At 40.7% G+C, this 22,467-nt stretch overlaps 1 protein-coding gene across 13 annotated transcripts in view; it reads left to right on the top strand.

Annotated features, from left to right (window-relative positions):
- CHL1 (cell adhesion molecule L1 like) overlaps nt 1-22,467 on the top strand; it is a 190,384-nt gene that overhangs the window by 147,814 nt on the left and 20,103 nt on the right. For all 13 annotated transcript variants that reach the window (XM_014517465.2, XM_006018694.3, XM_006018695.3 and 10 more), the window contains 10 exons: nt 420-586; nt 3,271-3,436; nt 4,183-4,307; nt 8,592-8,693; nt 8,892-9,089; nt 10,433-10,503; nt 16,601-16,823; nt 19,827-19,942; nt 20,094-20,298; nt 20,988-21,110. In XM_014517465.2, coding sequence (XP_014372951.1) covers nt 420-586; nt 3,271-3,436; nt 4,183-4,307; nt 8,592-8,693; nt 8,892-9,089; nt 10,433-10,503; nt 16,601-16,823; nt 19,827-19,942; nt 20,094-20,298; nt 20,988-21,110 — 1,496 coding nt within the window. The remainder of the gene's footprint in view (nt 1-419; nt 587-3,270; nt 3,437-4,182; nt 4,308-8,591; nt 8,694-8,891; nt 9,090-10,432; nt 10,504-16,600; nt 16,824-19,826; nt 19,943-20,093; nt 20,299-20,987; nt 21,111-22,467) is intronic.

Genomic DNA, 22,467 nt, shown 5'->3' with positions numbered 1-22,467 from the left:
CTCTTTCCAAGTCTTCTGGTTCTCAGCTTCGTGGTCGACCCTACTCAATTGCCTACTTATTTGTTACTCTTTCCAAGGCCTTGGCTTGCACAATTTGCTTTCACTCATTTTAGTCCATGATCATGGCATTTTAACCATCTTACTGGCATTTGGTAGTGTTTATATTTCACAGATAGCTTCAGACCCACCCACCAAAGGTACCTTCAATTAGCTTTGAAACTTGGAACCATTGGTTTGGTGATAATGATGGTATGATTAAATGACTTGCTTAGAAGTTACAGAGGTAGAAGTGAAAATAGAATCCAGGCACTCTGATGTTAATCTCTTGAAATAAGTATTAACGCTGAATTCCTCTGTCTGTATGAAAGCCCAGTTTCAGAATGCCTGAAAATAATTGATGAGCATTATTGATTTGTTAGGGTGAGAGAAGACAGTACGCAATCACTTGAAGGTCTACGTTATGCCGTCTATGAAAATGGCAGTCTGGAAATAAAAGAAACAATGAAAGAAGATTCTGGATTATATACTTGTTGGGTGACAAATTCCGTTGGAAAAGGTGCAGTCAATGCCAATCTGGATATTAGAGGTAACATCTTGTTTTATAAATGGAGACATCTTAGGTACATGCTAAGGCTTTAGATTTATTAATTATTTCCTGGCGAGTGCTGTTTAAAAATACTATGTTCTACACCTTTTGCTTCACAAAATTATCACATGCCTTTCAGACAATACTGTATTCAGAAGTACCAACATTTTCTCTTTCTCTTGACCTAAATTGCAAATGCAGGACTATGTTTTTTTATAGTCTGACACACTGAAGAAATGTATGTTCCTGACCTGTTGCACTAGTGCTTCTGGGAACCCACCTGGTAATACTTTTAGGTTCAACCTTCCTTCTATATTCTTTAGCACATGGAACAAGGCTGTCTTCAGTGCTATGCTCATCCCAACCAGGTTACACAATATTACTGAAGACTTCACTGCTTTTTTCCAATTTCAAAGTGAGGTCCTTGCTTTACCAGGCATCAAAATCCAGAAGCCCCTCCCTTACCTTCTTTAGAGTTCTTTTTACCCCATCTACACTTCCCGCTTTATTTCATCGAGGAACCAAACCTCTTATTGAATGTATGGGCTCCTGACGGTCCCCTATTCCACCCATTGGGATTAGACTGGGATCCAGGCTTTGGGATTTTGCTGTTGGCATTGTTCTACTCAATTTATCGGGATTAGAAAGGAAAATTCCACATTACTTGATTAATTTGGGCAGTCAGACTTTTTTTTTATCATTCTGTCAGTGCCCTAGGAACCTGGTGAAATGATTGATTTTGCCCAGTGGCAGCATTCCTGTAAAGTGTTTGCTCTTACATTAGTAGTACATACTAGGGCTATGCGAAGCTTCAGTCCCCGATTTGATTTGATGGAGATTCGGCCTGATTCGGTGGCCAAATTTCTGACTACATCGAATCGGAGGACCCTTTAATCTCTTCAAATTGAATTGGAACCCTCCGAATCAACTCTGAGAGGTTGGGAAAGATTCAGACATAGAAACAACTTTACATGTTTTTTCTACATACCTGTAGGTAGCAGGGGCTCATGAGTACTGTGTTGCTGGGGCACATGGAGTGTCCCACAGAAGCCCGGGGGGCTCCCCAGCATGCTCCCCAGTCCACTTCCAGGTCTGCAGCAGAGTGCGCAGCGTTCCCCCCCCCCGTACCCCCTCCCGGCTTGGTGACTGGTACCTCCTGGGTCTGTGGTGGCCCCCCTGCAGATGATTGCTGAACTGGGGGAGCTCAGGGGAAGGGAGGGCCCAGCACACTCCCTGGCAGATCCAGAAGTGGACTGAAAGTACTTCTGATACAATTCCGCGTTTGCCACTGAGCACGTGCGGGGGGGGGGGGGGCACTCCTGTGGAATGCTCCATCCACCCCAGCATCACAACGTTCACAAGCCACGCCGGTACCTCGAGGTATGTAAAAAAAAGTTTTAAAGCTGTGTCTATGTCTGAATCGCTGATTTTCTGAATCAGCATCGAATCTTCAGATTTGGATTTGGCCGAATCAAGTCAGGGACAGTGATCTAAATCAAAGGACCAGATCACTGTCCCTAATTTGGGCTGAATCCAAATCTAAATCGAATAGGGCCCGCTTTGCACACCGCTAGTACATACACATCCCATTTTAATTTAGGGGGTGTTTTTCTTGGCTTAAAATGAATGATAGATTTGGATAGATTCTGTTGCGACTGTAAGTCAATGAGTGTTACTGAGGACTTAATGGCACTTAGAGTTTCCAAGGCTGGTAGTTAGAAAAAAGCTCTAGTGTTTTACATGTCATTTGGGCATAGATTCATAGACGTTAGGTTGGAAGGGACCTCAGAAGGTCATTGAGTTCGACCCCCTGTCCTGGGCAGGAAAGAGCGCTGAGGTCAGACGACCCCAACTAGGTGCTTGTCCAGTCTCCTCTTTGTTTACAAAATGATTGAGAGGTAAGGAACAGGGAAACACACAATTATATTTTCACAAAGATGCTTTTTGCCATATATGGCAATATACAGCCCATAGACTTTTCTTACTTATTCAACTACTTTTACGTTCAGATTTGTCATTTAAAATAACCAGCTTGATTGTGATATTTTTTTCTCACTTGACTTTAATAAGCTTGTAATTTTTTCCTGGATCATTGCCAAAGTCTATTTCAAATGGCAATTGGGCGTATAAATTGTATTCATATTTTTTCTCTCCCTCATTCATTTCATAACACACCATTAACTAGGATTTTCACCTGTGACTTTTTCCTATAAACTCCAGATTGGTGGTATGATCCTTTTTGACACAGACGTCTGCTGCTCAAAGGAAAATGATTAGATAGTAAACTATATTTTGGCACAACTCCAAGTAAACACAAAAATCTCCTCTGTGCCCGTGTCCACCCAAGTGGTGGACTGCACAGTTGTTACAGCGCAGTACCATTGCCGCAGGTTGTTTTTTCAGACAGTACTGGACAGTAGCAATAACCTACTGCACAGTAGCTCATTACTACTGCGCAGTAGCATTGCATCATGGTTAATGCCCACCAATGCTACTGTGCAGTGGTAATGAGATACTGCACAGAAGCATCTTTTATACACAAGTTATACCAGGCGCATCTATACAAGAGGTGCGGGGAGGAATACACTAGATTGCTGCTAGGATTGTTCTCTGTTTTGTTGGAAGGAAATGTAGTATAATCACTTGTATATTGTCAATATAAATAACCTTCTGTGATCCCTCAGATGCTACAAAAATTGCAGTTACTCCAAAGAACCCACAAGTGCTGAAATCACATTCAGTGTTATTGAAATGTCTTTCTGAATATGACCCACACTTGAAACACAGCTTTAAATTATCCTGGAGAAAAGATGGAGATGAGCTTCAAATCAATAGCACAGAAGATGGGAGGTAAACAAAACAAAACGAAACAGAAACTTCTTGTCTTTATATTCTGCCTTCTGTTGTATATAGCATAGTTAATTTTATTTCCTTATGCCACGAAACATAATAATTTGAAGAGTAAATCTAGGTGTCTAACAGTGAAATACTTCATTGTGACTGAATCTGCATTGTTTTTCCAATACATGGATATATAAAAAATGTTTGGAGTTTGAAGCCATGATTTCCAGGTAGGTTCATATTCAGTTGCTATGCTGTGGAGCAGTGTATCTCATTAGGGGATTATGTGGCATAACAAAACATCAAACTCTGCCTTTTAAACTTAGTCAAAGAGTTATATTTTGCTCCAAATGAAGTCATTGGAAAGTTTGGCACTGACATCAATGAAACCAGAATTTCATTCCAGCCATTCAACACTTGGGTGCCAAGTGTTGAGCAAAACATGACACTTCATCCCAACACTCAAAAAGTTAATAGAATAGAGGTCTCTGGTAGCCTCAGTTTAAATTGTACATGCTAAAAGCAGCATACGTGTTTTGTATAAGCTTTATGGATAAGTGAAGTCTGGCTGAATTTTGCTCCAAATATTAATTTGCCGATGACTTAAGGAGGACTAGGACTAATCCCTTAACCCTGCTGGACAACTTGAGGCTGACAGTAATGGATGTGTGAATTCCTGTATTATATTATTCTATTCCTTGACATTTTCCCTTTCTCCTCTCCTCTCTAATTTGTATACATATTTTGTCCTGAAGGATAATTGCTGACATGGACACAGTGTTCATATCAAGCGTAACAATGGAGGATCAAGGTATTTATACCTGTGTGGCTAGTACATCTCTAGACCGTGTTACAGCTGAATCCCAATTGATTGTCCTTGGTAAGTAGTATTTGTTGCCTGGTTTGCAATAAACTAAACACTAATACAGCCTTTTTTTTTTTTAACTTGCCCATTAACTTTATAGAACCTCTGTGGCCTGATTTTCTAAGTTCCTGCAAGTCCAATTAACTCCAGTTAAGGATAAGCTTTCTCAGCATTTCTGGAAACAAGGATCTCAGAGGCAGAGTATTTAATAAAAGATACCTATAACATATCTTCAGCACATTGAACAGGAGGAAGCCATTTTCTCTTGTAAGGAGGCAATCTAATCATTTACAGTGGCTATAGCAGGCCAGGCCCTTTATTTGAAATAACAAAACAGCCCCGCTGTTGCCTTGCAGCCTCAGAGGAGTCTTTCGCCATAGCCTCCACGTAGCGCTCCATTGTGTGTTGCCTGTAAAGTATGGCCCAATGGGAACTTTCTTAAGAGTTGGATAGATTTAACATAGATAAAGCCACCTTGTACTTTGAAATACATTGTATGAACCCCTTCTCTTTACATTGGGGAACACTAGCTTTCTAGAGAAAAAAACCCTTAAGGAACTGACATTTAGCTATGCAAAGTCCTGCTCCTAAGTCCATTGTCTAGTATACTTAATATGTATTAACGACATCTTTCAACATCTTGCATTTCACGGAAATATGAAACTGTAAGTAACCCATGCCCCTTCCCAGAATATCCTGGTAGCATAAGCATACACCTCGGATGTTGGGGCATCTTTACATGTGCTCCAGTGGGGGGGGATAGGGGGATGCTTTAATTAGGGCAGCTTTCAGGAGCCGCTCTAATTTAAGCCCCCACAGCATCTCATGTATTCAGCATCCCATGATTCAAAATGGTAGCGGGGCAAGCTTGTTTGATGAGCTCGAGTTAAAGCGTCCACCACCAGTTTGAAGTGCAGGGACACTGAACGCATGAGACGCTGAGGCTCCTGGAGCATGCTGATTAGCACACTCCAGCAGACTCGATTAATATAATCATGAGACGCTGAGGCTCCTGGAGCATGCTGATTAGCACGCTCCAGCAGACTCGATTAATATAACCCCTTGTGGTAGCTATTGCAGGCCAGAAGCTTTATTTGTAATAGTGAAACAGTTCTGCTGTTGCCTCAATTAATTGAGGCTGCTCTGACGTGCTGTAATTACAGCACCTTGGAGCAGGTCTCCTGCCCATCTACAGGCACTTTGAAGACTTAGGTTCAAGTTCTAGCACTGCCTGATTCTGAACAGGGCTTGAACTTGGGTTTCCATAATACAGGTAAGTGTCATGGTCTCTGCACTATTACATATTGGGGAGGAGGGGAGGCTCTGAATCTCTTTTCTTGAAGCTGTTAAATCTGAATCCCTTGTTTTGAAGCTTAGTTAATTATTTTGATTAGACTAGAGGCAGACTGTTTAGAGCTCCGTGCCTAGAGAAGTCAGACCTGACTCGGACAGAACAGGGAATTTAATGTGGATCTTACCATGAAGCTTTTCTTGGCTAGGAGTGAGTCCACATATTGTTCTGTCTCTTATTTGCACCACTTTTTGGAATCAGAGATTTAGGCATCAAAATTCGAGTTAGGCACCTGAACTTGACTGACTTGCATAAGGTCATAAGAGATGTCTACACCAGAGCAGGAGCCTAAACTCTGTTCATCCAAGTCCCAAACCAGCACACTAACCACCGAACCATACTTCTCACCACTGACCCTATTCTCAACTTGTGCTGTGCCTGCCCAAGCCTCCTTGAAGCTCTGGGGGGGTGTCCAGTGACACTCGATTCCTGGTATCCAGCCTACATATTTGTGCAAGACAACCATGGTACAGGGTCCTTAAAACATCCTTTTAAGGTCAAGTTATTGTTTTCATTTTAATTTCATCCATTTATTTTCTGGCAGAGGCATCTTCAGGATTTAGGACCCTGCAGGTTGGACTGATCTGTGGTTATTTTGTGCTTTAATAATAAATATGAGTTTTCAACCAAAGTAAATTAACAACATGACTTGCAGTTTCTTTACAGTACTGTACTTTATAGTACTGTACGTATGTACAATTCATGAAGGGCTATATCTCCTTTTAAAAACTGACTTGCACAAAAAAGGGGAGGGTAGGGAGGCAATCTTGTGTCCTGTCCTTTCTCAGTCTGGGATTGAAGAGGTCTATAGTTTTTGAAAACAGAAGTTGCAGTAGTTTTCTCCTGTGAGAAGCCATTTTGCAGCTAGGTAACTAGACTGCTAATAGAAAGATACCACGATTTTAGGCATTGGGAGCAGAACATATTTGTACCGACAGTCCTTAACACCCTTTTTTGTTATTCATGATTAATGAGCATATTGTATTAACCTTTGTTTAAGAGAGAGCCCCTCTGCTTTTCCATTTATGATATGAAAACTCAAAAAAACCCCCAAAACCCACGAGCCACCACAAGAGGGCACCTAGCAAAACTCAGGGGGATTGGATTTGGCTTGCTTGACATTTCAAATGTATTTTCCAAGCAGGGGAGAAAGGTAGTATAAACCAAAAAGGTATTTCTTTATGTTTTTCATATCAAAAGGAAAGTGTGAAGGCACAAATCAGCTATTTTATTGGTTTCCTTTTATTCATTTATTTTTTTACTTTAACGTGTTATGGTGATGCAGGTTTCAAATCTTGTTTGCTGGCAGTTTGAACTTGCAGGTTTGGCCAATTGTAGATGTGATTTCTCAGGGAAGGAGAAGGAGGTCAGGAGACGTGTTAGCACAATGCTCTACTCAGGATAATTTGCCTGCACTTCTCAGCAGGATATATTACCCTCATGGCTATAATGATTCCAGTGCTGGAGGCAGCTCATTTAGAGCTAGTTTGCTATCTCCATCCAGCGCTACGTGGGACAGTATAAACGTGCTAAAAGCTTCGCTCAGGACTGTGGCACAGTTTGGAAGCTGCATGGATTTTACTTTTTATCGTCATATATACTGTACCAACCACAACACTAATGAAATGAGGAAGTGGGGACTAGTATTATTAGGCCATCATCATCAGGAGAGCTAATATCTGCCTATATGCATTTTATTTCCCATATCACCCTATTGTACACTGACAAAGAGCAAGTCACAAAGGGCAAAGATCACCATCCCTCTGTGTGACTGTGCCTCGTATTAAACACATTCAGCATAGGAAAGGAAAGACATTTTAAAGACATAGGCTGATCCCCATCTTGGATTGTCTCTGCTGCCTTATATAAACTTCCTGGGGGAAAAAGTCATTCTGCAAAAAAAAAGTCTCTCCTCCCATGCTGTCTTTCCAGCTCCCTGGTTACTCCTCCTTTGTATGGTTTATTTGGGGTTACGTCTCAGTCAGCCAAGTTATAAGATCCAGTAACATGCTTTGATATGCATCTTGGAAAATCAACTCTGATAGATGCATTGGAGGCATTTGAAGGCAGAGTCCCTTTTCTTAGAGCTTAAATAATCTTATCTAGGGCCCAAAGATAAGCATTCTAGCCCAGTCCTTGCCATATACTTGTCACGTTGGCATTTGAGTGCCCTGTTAGCTTTTGGCATGGTTTCTGGAGAAAGAATAAACTGGGAAGACGAGGCATGTGCTTTCTGGTCCCTTCCTGGTGTGGGGCTAGACTGGAAATCTACCCAGGGCAATGGATGCTCTATTCTCATTTATCCCAGCAGAGAATTGATTTTCTGTAGGAGGTCGGATTCTTTCCCCAACCTCTGGTTTGGACAGAGCAAAACCAAGTGAAGCAAATATGACTTTCTGTTCAAACCATATCAAGATTAATTAACATTTAAATAGACTTTAGGATTGACTTAAAAAGAAAAAAAAATATCCCTATATTTATCCCAGATACTATAAAAAGTATCCCAGATACTATAATGTATCTGCCATATGCTAATGCTCCTGAGAACGAACACAGTCTTTATTGGAAGGTGGCAAAGTGAAAGGATTCATCTTGCCTTTGTATAAAAAGGTGAGTTTTAAAAGTTATAGTATTTGGCATTTCTGGGATTTCTGTCTGGTTACAAAACTAATTTAGCCTAGCCAGGTTAGACTAACTTGCAAAGATTGAGTCAATGCAGGCGCAGGCTTTTTGAATGTCTGCCCCTAGCCTTAGAGAAGAAACTGTAATATTCTGAATACTTTTTCAGATAAGGTGTGGGGTCTTTCAGAGTTGGCTTTAGAGAAAGTAGTGCTCTGTTCCCACCGAAGTTAAAGGGAATTTGACCACTGACTTGAGGCTGATAGGCCAATACCCAATGCTTAAAAATATAAAATTTATCTTTGTTCTCCTCTTTCCTCTGTTTTTAGATATTCCTGACCCACCTGCAGCCCTTCATCTCTCAGAGAAACAGGACAGAAGTGTTAGATTATCCTGGAGAGCTGGAGACAGTCATAACAGTCCTATTAATGGTATGAAGGATTCGGCCAACATGGTTTGCTATTTTTAGAGATATGGCGTGCTGTGTCAGTTAGAATAAACATACGGTGCTTATAGAAACAGTTAATTGGTTGTACTGCTGAAGTTCATTTCTTGTTACTTTGTTTTCTTCCCTTCCTGCTACCCGGTTTATATGGGCTATTTCTCTTTCTTGTCGTTTTCCCTCCTAGAGTCTATTATAGAATTTGAAGAGAATCGGTGGGAGCCTGGGAAGTGGCAAGAACTAACCAGAATCCAGGGGAATGACACGACCGCTGTTTTATCCTTGGCCCCTTTTATAAATTACCACTTCCGTGTTATATCTGTTAATGCTGTTGGGAGAAGCCGGGCTAGTGAGCCATCAGCACGCTATGAGACGCCTCCAGCTGGTATATACTGCCATCTAGTATCCTGAGTGTTCATTTTTTAGCATAACGTGTACTCTGGTTTGTTGTATAAGGATATGCATTATGCCAGGACAGCTTTTGATATTTTCTCAGCCCAGGTAATGTGGTTTGGGACTAGATTCTTATACTTTTACAGATCCTGAGCGTCTTATTCCCTGAACAGTTCTCATTGAAGTCAAATTCAGCAGATGCACTTGCAGTGAATAGTTTCCAACAACAGAAGGGTCTGATAGATAGCCCTCCACACCAGCCAGCAGACCCGGAGCCCTACATTAGGGAATACTGCATTTTGCCAAGGGTGGCAATGCAGCAGACACACATGTGCCATGACAGCAGCGTACAGAAGTCAGGCATGATGCTTCCAGGAGTTCTGGCTGGTGCACTGGTTCAGTGTAGCCCTGTGTACAGAAGCAGGAGTTGGATAGGATCTTTAGCAAGATTTATGGTAAGCCTTCCAGCAGCACTCAGCTCGTCACAGATTTCCATTCACAGTGCATTTCTCACTGTAACATTAAATGACTGATTCCTGAAAGTCATTTTATAGGCCAGCTGTTCAGCATTGCATTTGCATTGCCCTCGCTTTCTTCTTTTCTGTAACTCTAGGGTTATTTTTTCCCCTTATATCGTCTCCGCTCCTTACACAGCTTTTCAGCTCTGACTCATGCTAATGATGCACCTTCTGTTTCTCCATGCCCATAGGGGGAAATATTTCTTCTGAATAATCCCCCAACATCTGGTGCTTTGAAATCCAAAAGGACCCAGTTTAGCATCAGCTGATACCTCTAAGAAAGAAGGCTGCCATAGAGTGAAACCATCTAGACAACATGTTTGTTCACTAAGGGCCATGCTGGACTCAAAAGGACCCAGAGAGAAATTGTGGTCTTGCTGGTGATAGATTTCCTGACAGTCTCCTGTGTGCGACATGCCAGTCAACCCTGACTAACACCACGAAACAAGGGGGACCCAGAAGTGAGCAGAGCCAAGTGCAGCTCCGCCCTTGAGTTACAGGAGGGCTTAAAGGCCGGGGCAAAATTATTGTGGATCAGGACTTCACCATTCACTAAAGCATGCGCCTATCTATCAATATAGAAATATTCTGAAGTTGTGCTGTGTCAAGTAATTTAATCAAAGACACGTGACTTAATCAAAGACACTTGTTCTCAAAATCCAAGTCAGAGAATTAACACATCACTTCTCATATTTATCTGTTTGTTTCATGAAGATGTTGGACATGGGGACGTGTGTGGGGGGAGTGGTGGGAGGACACAGAGAAGATTCATTGAAGGCAAACTACACAAACTAACATCCTGGCTTTGATCTTACAGCTCCAGACAAGAACCCAGAAAACATCCGAGTCGAAGCTTCTCAACCCAATGAAATGATTATGAAATGGGAGGTAATATTTAAACGTTCCTATCAGTGGTACTGAGAGTAGCTAGTTGTGTTAGTATGTAGTCAGAAGGAAGGATGGGGTAGCACCTAAGACCATGTCCAGACGAGCACAAGCCGCACAGTTGGGGGCAGAATTTGCTACTGGGATTTCAGGTAGCAAAAATAAGCACCAGAAGAAAAAGTGGTGCAGAGCACGCTACAAAAGCATATGCCAGAATAAAAAAAGCTTAGTCCTCCAGTGAGATGCTCTGGCTGCCAGCCAGAATGTCTCTACTGCTCCATTTGTGCCTTGGCTGCTCTACCACTCCATGAGGAGCTGCGCAAAAATAGGTTGCCTACAGTGGGCAAATTTGTCTCGCAACAAAGCACATGTGTAGGGGCATGTGCTGAGGCACAAAGTAGTAGCATAAATTTGTGCCGCTACTATTTGTGCCATTGTAAGTGCATGTCCCTGCTTGTCTGAACATGGCCCAAGACATTAGCTGGCTAAGAGGTGTGTGAGCCTCATAGGCAACAACCTACTTCATCACTCTGCCTATCAGTGATGCAATATATGAAATGGTTTCTTCTCCCATGTTTTATTTTCTGAAGCATTGTTGAGATTGAGGGTTATCTTAAAAGAGTATACACACTTTCAACATTATTTCTTGCCTTTTCCCCTGGCAAAATATACTATTTGTCTTGCAGGTACCATTAATAAACTTCCTGGGTGTGAAATCCTCAGACTCATTGATGTCAAAGGGACAACTCTAATTGACTTCAGTGGTGTTAGGACTTTTATCTCATATTTTTCTATCTTTTGTTGTCAAGATGAATTTTTGTTTCCTAAATGTCAAGTATTACGGAGAAAGGAAGAAGGTTCATAATATATAAACCCTTCATGTAGTGTGGGGAGAATAAACCCCGAGAGTACACTCTTACACTACATAAAAAAAATCTAAAAATGGTAACAAGCATCTAAGGATTCCTGTAAAATTGTCAAGAGCAGAGTTCCAGCCTTCAAATGTCTACCTGTTTGCTATTTATGTGCCAGCCCTTTCACAGAATATATATTATCTCCCCTTCAAATCAAGGTTTAATATTTGTGGAGGTAACATATTTTGTGCAATTGGCATTAAATATTTTTGCACTGGGTGTAGAGAGCCTATGTTTGACCCTGATTCTATCAGAGGACAGCATACATTTCTGCAACCAACATTTTCAATTTAGACTTGGGTTTCTTTCTCAGAGGATGTGGTCTTCTGGGTCTATTGACTTTCCCTCTAATAAGAAGCTTCGTTCTACAATATATTCCATAGTCAGTTAAAACCTTCTATTTTTATACTATAGATGCATAGTGGTAGCTACCAGCACAGACACATATTGTTCTGAATTATTTGTCCCACACCCAGCAATGTGTTAAGTGCCTTATTGAGCAGATAGATAGAGATGTCAGCCAAAAAACTTACAATCTTTAGTTCAGATGCTGCACAAGTGTAAGTGAGAACAGACTTTGAAGGGAATGGAATAGGATTCTAGAGGCTTTGATACATAAGGTCATGTTGGTTCAATTAGGGATATAAATTTGTGACAGCATTTTTATTTGATTTGCTTTCTTATACACTTCATGGCAGAAATGCTGTGCCTTATATGCATGAAAGACTTTCTGTCCAGGAAACAAAAGCCAAAGATACATACACTGATTCTGTAAAATGATGTTAATTTGCCAAGTTTGGATTAACACATGAGATGAGCATTAGCAGCAGGGTTTTCAGCCAAGGATCTGCAGCATCCAGTGAGATCAAATAAATAGTCAAGCAGTGCTGAAATTTAACTCTAAACTAGAATTTATTTTCCAACATGAATTTTTATTTTCTTCTCTGAGTGGGAAGCCAAAATATGCTTTGGCACAAGCACCAGAACACCATTTTCCCTAAAGACAGCTCTGTAATATTCTGAATACTTTTTCATATAAAGTGTGGAGTCTTTCTGTTTCTTCTCTAAGGCTAGGGGCAGACATTCAAAAAGCCTGCACATGCATTGACTCAATCTTTGCAGCTTAGTCTATCCTGGCTAGGCTAAATCAGTTTTGTAACCAGACAGAAATCCCAGAAATGCAGGCACATGCCTGCAGTTGCTCAGGGTAGAAGCTGGATGTGCTAGAGCATCCCTCCTTCCTTCCACAGCATGGAATTGAGGGGGACATGGCCAGGCTTTGGCAGGATGCTGTGATTAGCCCAGCAAGGAATTGATAACAGTGTTTATCACCCAGTTCAACAGAAGGACATTACCAGCTACTTGTTGATTCTGCCTGTTGATTTAGGAGGGACCGTAGCCAGTACGTGGTCTGCTAGCTAATACACAGACACCTCCTCAGCAAGGCAGAGGGGAGTGGCGAGGGGGAGTGGGGAAAGCAGCCCGCAGCCTCTGGAACTGCAGCCAGGGAGCAGAGGAGAGGGCTCAGCCCTGCTGTGGAGCAGAGAGCCCCACCCAGCCCCGAGAGCATGCTGGGATGCTGGGGGAGTCTGGTTTATCTTAAACCAGCCAGGGGTCTGGGACAGACATTGCATAAACCAGTTTGAGCCAAACAAGTTAAGTCTGATACTATATTCAACCAGGTTTCTCTCAAACCGCTTTCAGCCATTCTCAAACTGGTTTATGTGCACTGAACATCTGTTCTGTTACAGGTTTAAACCAGTTTCTGATCACTTAAACTGGTGTATGTGTAATGTCTGTCCCTAACCTAAGAGTACGTGTGTTCCTATACTTTGTCTAATGAAGTTAAGATATTCATGAAAAAAACAGTTAATGTGTATCAAAGAGTAAATACCCTGGTTCTACCCTGGACCTAAATTTAGTCTGAATGCAAGTCATGAATCCTCCATTTGGCTTTGGGTCAGATTTGCGATTTGTTCCATCTAGCTAGTTAAAAAGCCATAACATCAGACAGGTGAGGAAGTGAATTACCTGAATCAGTGCTCATTAACTTTGTACTTTGTTTAACCCCACGTACTTTTCCAAGAGGGTATAATTTCCATATATATCAAATAATTAATTTGCCACTTTTCTTAAACCTTATGCTCCTAGAGAAAAATTCAGAATTACTTAATACTTTAAATGCTAAGACAGTTTGTTTTACTATCTTAATACTTTCAGAAGTCCCTTAAGCTTTTTATTTTGTATGTAGCCAACCACAATCTTTCTGCAGAGTCTTTATCTAGATGGGTTTGACGGTATATAGAAGAACATTTCTATCCCTCTTCTACTGGAACCAGTAAAAGCTTATCTAGGGCAGTGGTTACTCCTTTCTGTCATTGAGAATATGGAGGGTTGTTTCCTGCAGCTTTCTTCATAAAATTGTGAATTGCTATTCTCTCTATCTAGCATGTAGATCAGAGGGTCAATTTGTTAGGGCAGTACTTCAGTCCCTATTCAGCTTGGACCCTGTGTTCATCATCTATTTAAAGACTGACTTACCAAGCAATCCCACGTGCATGAGAATACAAAGTAAATTCATAGACATGTAGGTTATTTGCAATAGGATTTCTTCATTGTAGACTGTATAGGCATATTTCCTGCTTATTCCCCTACATCCTTTGAAGACCTATGAAATTGTGCCTCTTGAAGGAATTGAAGCAGTAGAGGGCACCATATCTCTTTTTAGGGCCTTGTCTTCAGAAAACTGGTGCTTAAATCTGTGTGGTGTGGCGCTGGTCTAGCATGCGGAGTCTGTCTGCTGATGCAATCCAGCACGTAGGCATGATCTCACAGGCCAGATCCAGTTGTGGAGGGACCATAAACTGGATCTGATCCAGTGCATGGGACCATGTCATCCTGAGTGTGGAGCTCCCCATGGGTCCAGATGGCATGGCTCTGTGTAAGCATTATAATGGACACAACTATGAAAAAATACCATTACCTAAGCTGTACTGGCTGACACTTCCCATGAGTACAAATATATTGAGTCTCAAAAAGCTCCTGTTACAAGTCATTAACCCCTATTTTTATTTCCTTTAAAATGTAACACTGAACTGAAAAAGTTCTGTAAATTCGCTGACAGCAATGTTAAGTTTCCATGACTGGAAACGCAGGCAGTGTTTTGAACAAAGTCCCTGTTGCAGGGCTTTATCAGTGCAAAGGTCAGAGTTTAAGTACTCAGCAATCATTTTCATTTAGTCAGTTATGCCCATATATTATATAAAGCTTGTAACAAACATGAAGAAAAAGCATAAAATTTAAAGTTTGTTTAAGATCCAGAAAAAGCATGTTAGTACTTTTCAGGGGGAGTTCATGCACTTTGCTGGATTTGAGCCATACTGTATTAATTTATACTTATGTCTGGGGAAAAAGGTTGCTTGAGTATTAATTATGTACCTATATTCTGGGGGAAAAGTTGTTTGATTTACTGTATTCTTCAATGGTTATCTAAATTACAAATACATTTTAAGAGTAGCTTGACATAAGGACTCAAAGTTCAAATTCAGCCCATGGTTGGTCGTGTCTGTCCATGGTCCATGTGAGATGAGTCACAAGCACCGAAAAGAATGGTGAATACAGAAGCATTAGGAACTATTTTGATTGAATTTATTTTGATAGTACTCAGGAATCAGTTACCATGGTGGATTTGTTGTACTGTCCATGCTTTTTATTTATGGAAAAGACAAGCCTTGTTTTGGATTTTTTTTTTCTTTTTCTTGATATGCAAGAAAATATCCTCAAGGACCCATCCCTTCCCACCAAAATCGGAAAGAAAAAAAAGAAAATGAAAAATTGCATTTCTTTCACATTTTTGTTTCACAAAAACGTCTGTACTACTCACAATCAGTTCTGACACCAGCAAGGTTCACTCTTGCTCCATCACCCCAGAGAAGATGTCATGGAAAGAGAAGGTTTTTTCCAGCTCAAAGATTAGAAGAACCATGACAGAGGAGTTTCAAGGCTCCTTTGCATCTTGCCTGCAGCACCCAGCCTTGTGCAGCTCCCCAAATACATCTGAACATTTTTTAACCTGGATAATTATGAATGCTCACTGTGTACCTCGATGCAATAATGGACTGATTAAAATCATTCATGTTTAATAGCACAGTTGGCCAAGTAACATGTTAAACGAAAAAATACCTTTTGAACTAAATAACCTTAATCAGTGTGTGTCTCATGGCCAGCCATTGCCATACTGCTTACACTATTCATAGATGGTAAGGCTGGAAGGGACCTTGGAAGATTATCAGATCCAGCCTCCTGCACCAAACAGACAAGACAGCTGGAGTCAAGTAACCCCAGCAAGGTGATGGTCTAGTCTCCTCTTGAAGATTTCCAGGGTAGATGATTGCACCACCTCTGGAGGAAGCTTATTCCACAGTTTGGACACCCTGACTGTGAAGAAGTTTTTCCTAATGTTGAGCCTGAATTGATCTTCCAGGAGTTTGTGGCCATTACTCCTAGTTTTTCCCTCGGGTGCCCTGGTGAACAGTTGCTTCACCGAGCCCTTGATGTACTCCCCTAGTGTCGCAGTAAGCTGCTGCCAGGCCCCCTCTCACCTTTTCTTCGGGTTGAAGAGTCCCAGATCCCTCAGCTTTTCCTCATATGGCTTGTATAAATTAATGTCAGTTAGTTAGTGACCATGCTGTGCTTGAATTCCTCAGCCAAGCAGTAAAAATAGTAGCACAGCACTTACCAATTAAGTATGAAGGCCTAGTTGGGGGAGTTTTGGTGCATATTTAAAACACTACAGGGTAATCTAAATTTTAATGGCCCAACTTGCTGTGATTCATAAAAATTTGAAATAGCATGCATTTTAGATGTAATAAAGATCACACATTTTTATGTCACCATAAAACAAAGAAAACTTGCAGTGAAACAAAAGTTAGTGCTTTTAATATGTAGAAATATATGCTTTAGTATTTAACCTGCTTTTAATCCATCTGTTTTGCAGTCCATGCTGCTTTAAAGTCAGAACAGCTTAATGCAGTTAAAAGTAGCATGACAGCAAAGGTTACATTTTTTCCCCTCCTTTCTCTCCTAATAGTATGAGCTACTGCTCCAAAATTATTCACCCCTTAAGCTGCTGTTTTATGATTACAACAACAAAGGCAATTCAGTATCTCTTTTAACTTCTTCTGTAGCCACTGAAACCTGTGGAGCGCAATGGCCCTGGACTGGAGTACAAAGTCAGCTGGCGGCAGCAGGGGGTGGAAACTGACTGGAATGAAGAATTGGTGAAAAAACATTCCTTGCCATTGGGGAATACTCCCACATTTGTGCCTTACGAGATCAAAGTCCAAGCAGTAAATAGTTTAGGATCTGGGCCTGAACCAAATGTTACCACTGGATATTCAGGCGAGGACAGTAAGTAACTGGAGTATTTTTGTAAAACAAAAATATGTTATGCGAACAGTTTGTACATTGCTAAATAAATGAATGTCAAATAATGATTAGACAGTATTACAACTTGTTCATCAGTCATATCTAAGCACTTTTTACCTGCGTACTAAGAGAAAGAGAAGCTTTCCATATCCATTTGGTTGCTGAGAATTTTAGTTACAGAGGGCTTGACTTCCAAAGCAGTTGGTTATGCTTCCACATGCAAGTGTGTTTCTAAAATTGCTAGTCTAATTCATACACTTAAAAAAGAGCCTGGTGGAGCAAAGCATTTAAACTCATGTGAAATGTCAGGTGTGTTAGTTGACATCAGTTGGATCCAGAAATTAAGAGCTTTGCTTGACTGGGGACTAGCAATTGTGCTATCTGGTAAATCTTCTTCATTGCACCCCAGATGTGTGGCCTATTCTAAAGGAACAAGGACCAAGGTGGGGCAGACTTGTATCTTTCCACCAATTTTTATGTTAATTTACAGACCAGGTAATGCCACAATGGGGAAGCAGGTGGAATCATATTTACAGTTCCAGGAATACCATGCAGCCTGAGAAAAGTAGCAGTACCAGGATTAAAAATGTTGGTACCACCCCATATCCACAGAAGACACCTTAGGACATTTTACATTCCGTGATGCAAAGACATTTATCTGTCGTATGCACTCATGTATCCTCCCCGCATTGTGCAAGAAATAGTAGCATGCTTGTCATGTAGTCAGCTGGCCAACCATCCCTTTTCAGGCTGGATCTATTTGCAAGCACTTCAGCTGCTCCCAGTGAGTACAGCTAGCAGCAACAGCAATATTTCACAGTTCATATGATTGTTTCACAAAAGCTATTCTTACAGTAACATCTCAGACCTCCGATGTTGCAGGTCCAACTCTGAGCCTGTAGTTAAAATAAGGACCTAAGTTTGTTGCCACCGTAAGTGGTGACCACTTCTCAAAGTGAGATCTACCTTTGATGATGATCAGGTACTCTTCTTCCATTTCTACATTGTGCTTTTCTTCTTAATTGGCTGTCTTAATACAATTTCTCATTCATGTACCACAGTGTCCATTTGTAGAATCATCGATTTTAAGATTAAGTGGCCGTCTAGTACCGTGTATACTTGTTCCAGTCTACTATGGGATCATGTTTTTTGTTGTCCTGAAATAACAGTATCACCGTGTGATACCAGCCCCATTTCTGTACCCTCCAATCCATGGCACCATAGTGCTACCTAGTAATTGTGTCTTTCCAGTGCGTTCTAATAAAGTAAGACAAGAAGTTATCCTGCTCATGAAATTAGTGCTGGTGCCCCAGGTGATGGAGTTCATACAAAGATGCTTGTGCCTAGCGTAAGATGGTTGAACTCCCTGCTACTCTAGGATGCCGAACCAATCCCTGCCCAATCAATAGCAGAATTGTTCCTTCCTCTGTTGTTTACAAAATGAAATTGTGAGAGATATTTGGAGGATTATAATTTCTCCAGCTGCAATAATAAAAAGCTAAAAAGCACTTTAGTAAGCAACCCAGTTCAGCAACAACAACAACAACCAAGTCCTTTTTTTAGGATTTAGGGATTTAAATCAGCAAGGGAGTAAATACCACTGTAGCCAGCTCACACGGGGAGCCAAGATTTCCCGGTCCAAATTACAAATGCCCAATCTCTTAGTCCTTAGCAGCAGGGATTGGAGCTTGTTGTGGTAAGATGGGGCCAGTGGTGTCTCCAAATTGTACATCTTTCTGATTTTTGAGATTAATCTTATTATTGAAAATCAGGCAGCTTTCATTCCATGTTGAGTCTGAAAGCTTCAGATTATTTCCTTAACTGCAAAATAGACAGGGAGCCTGAATGACCTAACAAATAGCCTCCAAGAGATTAGCCAATTCAAGCAACTGAGTGTTTTATACAATAAAAACACTTTCTTAATCCATCATGGCATGCACTAGCCATTACTGAATTGTATTATCTTGTAAGCATTGGCCCAGGGCTGTTCTTCTAGTTTCTGCTCTTTCGTTGCTTCATTACATGAGATTAGTCCATACTTTCCTTGGGTCTGGTATTGTGGAATATCTTTGGAAGTTTTAAGCGGAGGGTAGACAAACATTTGTCAGGGTTCGTTTTGACAGGAATGCTCCTTCCTCGAACAAGAAACAGATAATCTCCTGAGGTTCTTTCTTTGTTTCTGGAAACCTAGTTTCTTTTAATTGCCATGAAAACAAACATCGTTATCATTAACATCAAAAGGGAACGTCTGATATTTATTACAGAAGGAAATGAATTCTCTATCAGGCTTCCTTATGTATTCCAAGGCATGACAAACTCTAAATATGTTTGAAAAGTTGCCATTTTACCTGACTCTCTGGGGGTTTTTTCCCCCTGTATTTTAGTTTTCTCTTACTTTTATTAGAAGCCTCAGTGGGATCATTCGCAAAAGTAAGCAACTCCTTGAGAGTGAACGGAGAGTTAGGGACATTTTTTCCCTATGGCCCATGCATGAACCATTGTACAGTATAAGATATAATGAAAAATGAAAGTGAATTGAGAGAGGTTTCTCCTTGCGTTTTATTTCTTTTGAAATATGCTCTCTATTGACTTGATTCAAACCTATGTATATCACTGGAAAGACTCATTGGTCAGTAGGTCTCTGACCAATGCCTCATTAATCCAGGCACTACAATAGATTGCTTAATGCTTTTGTGATGATAAAAACCCTACTGTTGAATTATGAATGGTAATTACTTACGAAAGAAACTTCATGGTTGCCTTTTTAAATGGTATGTCAATCCCAAATTTGATCCCCTCAATATAATAAGGGTGATGGCCACCATCTTGGCTGATCTCGGGTATTGAACTGGAACTCAGCATGAGTCTCTAGCTTGCACCAAGGATCCAGGGGTATCCTGTAAGATATAGGATACCCCAGCTACACATATTATAAGAATATGGACTCGTAAGTACCTATAATATGTAATACTTGTGTATTTACAGTTCCAGATGCTGCTCCTTCCAGTGTAATGGTGGAGGTCCTGAACAGCACACTAGTTAAAGCAATGTGGTCCAGAATTCCAAGAGACAGAGTTCGTGGACGCTTAAGAGGCTATAAGGTTGTTGTTTTGGGGGGGTATTTTTTTTTGTAATAAATAACCCTCTATCTGTTCATATGGTTAAATGAATCCTGCCTATATGTTATGTGATTTTTGCAAGGATGACCAATCCCTGACCACTCAATCTGAGAATCTACTATTTTCAATACAGGTCATTTGGTGGAAAACAAGGAGTTTGCTGGATGGAAAAAGACACCACCCGGAGAAACACTTCCTAACTTTTATAGGAGACAGAAACCATGGAATGATTCCTGGTCTAGAGCCATTTAGTGAATTCCACTTAACTGTTTTAGCTTTCAATGGAAAAGGAGATGGGCCTGAAAGCTCCCCAATCATGTTCCATACTCCAGAAGGAGGTAATAATACGAAAAAATTGAGGCAGAGAATACTAAATAAATATCTTTCATGACCTAGATCAAGTAATTTTAGAGAGACTTATATATGGACCTTTATTATTATGCCTGTGGGGGCAGATTTAGAATTGCCATAGTTAAAGGCAAAATGCAATCTCCCATCTTCTCCATTCAGGTTCAGATTTTTAAAGACCATTTCACTGGGGAAGGGGAGAAGTGTCTTCCTTGTTAAGGCAGGACATGGTTCTCCTCCTAGGTTTATCTGAGCCTATTTTAATCTAAATCCTATCTCCTCTGCCATTTGCTTTGGTGTCCTTTTGTGACTGTGGTGTGACAGAAGTGCTAATGAGCTCTTGTGGACTTTTGGACAAAAAGTTCTCTGAAAATGATGGGGACTGGGCTCAGTGACTCAGACGGCCAATTCCAGACCAGTCTTCCAATAGAAGTATCCATCCCTGGGAGATGCTGAGCACACTTGACTCCCTGTTAAGTATATAGAAGTTAACAAGTGGAGCCCTTTTAGGAGGTGTGCAGAACCTTTCTTGAGTGGAGAATAGCACATGTTGGATCAATATGGAAAACTATATGCTTTGGATGGAATTATATTCCAGTCTGATGGGAATACGGAGAAACAGAGCTGGTAAAATGCAATCTGCCTTCAATAAAACTAAGCTAATTTCTTGTGTTTACAGTTCCTGAACAACCACATTTTCTAAGGATACTAAACTTTGATAAGGATTCTGTCACACTGTCATGGGGACTTCCTAAGAAATCAAATGGCTTTCTTACTGGCTACAATTTGCAATATCAGATAAGTAAGTAAATATTCGACTTTGCCCTAGAGTTTTAGCAAATAAGGTATGGTTTGTGTAGAAACAGTTATTTAAAACAGATGCTAGCCTACAAACTGTTTTTAAAACTCAGATAACAACTTGATTGGCAAAGAAACAATGTTCCAAAATTACAGATGTTAGTTCAGTCTGCTAGGGGGCAGGCCTGCTTCATTTTTCAGAGAAAAATGTTTTTGACGTGTTCGTTCCCAATCTGTTTAAACTCACAGTGTAATCATGCTATATTTAAAGTTGCATCCACTAATCAAACACTGTAATACAGGATTTGAAATTTGCAAAGGCTATTTAATCCAGCAGTCAAAGGACGCTCAGAAAACTCTGAGCTGTTTTTAGAAAGACACCTAATTTCAAAGAGGAAATAATTTTCAGTGATGAGGCAAGAATTGTACGCATGGTTATGGATCAGAATAATTAACCACACACACTTAGCAGTGGTGAGCAAAGATATAAACACTTTTTGTGAATTCAGGTTTTGAAATGAATTCATTTTAGTGTGTTCTCACCCTGTTTGTGAAACCCTGCATTAAGATTCAGGTCTATGTGACTTCTGGAGTAGCCACCATCAGCTGTATTTCATTACTGATTTTCAAGTTACCAACACTACCAAATGTTGTGAAAGGGATAAGTTTGCATGCTAATTCAAGGCATTGTGTTGAAAAAAAAGTACTAGTGCACAACACAATTGTATTATCAAAGAAATTGCTGTGAACTCTTCAGTAATTTCTCATGTTTTCTAAAACAGCAGCATACATACCTTTGGAGGTTACATATACTCCCTATCCTCTAGTTCTGAGGTGGGTTTCATTTTGCCAATCCAACAGGCTTCGGAGGAGCCACTCCTTTTGCAAATACGAGTTGATAGATGTCGCACAAAAGGAGGGGATTTGTCATAAACTTGCAGCATGTATGACTCAGAGTTTGAGAACATGGGTAGAAGTTTTGGAGCAAAAAATCCACAATCAACTTCAATTTATGTATATTTGAGGTTCTAGAAAAATATTTTGCTTAACTGAGTAGTAGGGCTGTGCAAAGATTTGGGTGGTGATTCAATTTGGAGGAGATTCAGCCTGATTCGGTGGCTGAATCTCCAAATCCAAATCAAATCAGGGGACCAATTTAATGGTCTGAATCGATTCAAAGTTCCCTGAATCTTCGGAAAAGATTTGGAGAGCTTTGATGATTTGGGCAGTCCCTGGTGGCTGCAGCAAAGTGCTGCAGCAACTCCAAGCTGGTAAGTACTAGGGGTGGAGAATGGAGAGCTGGGCAAGGGGGGAGGGGACCATGGGGTGACACCTACCAGCCCCCCAACCCCCACCCGCTC

This window comes from Alligator sinensis, unplaced genomic scaffold, assembly GCF_000455745.1.
Source record: "Alligator sinensis unplaced genomic scaffold, ASM45574v1 scaffold121_1, whole genome shotgun sequence".
In the NCBI taxonomy this organism is placed as follows: Eukaryota; Metazoa; Chordata; order Crocodylia; family Alligatoridae; genus Alligator; species Alligator sinensis.
The sequence above is the reverse complement of the archived record's forward strand: the minus strand, read 5'-3'. Positions and strand labels throughout refer to the sequence as shown.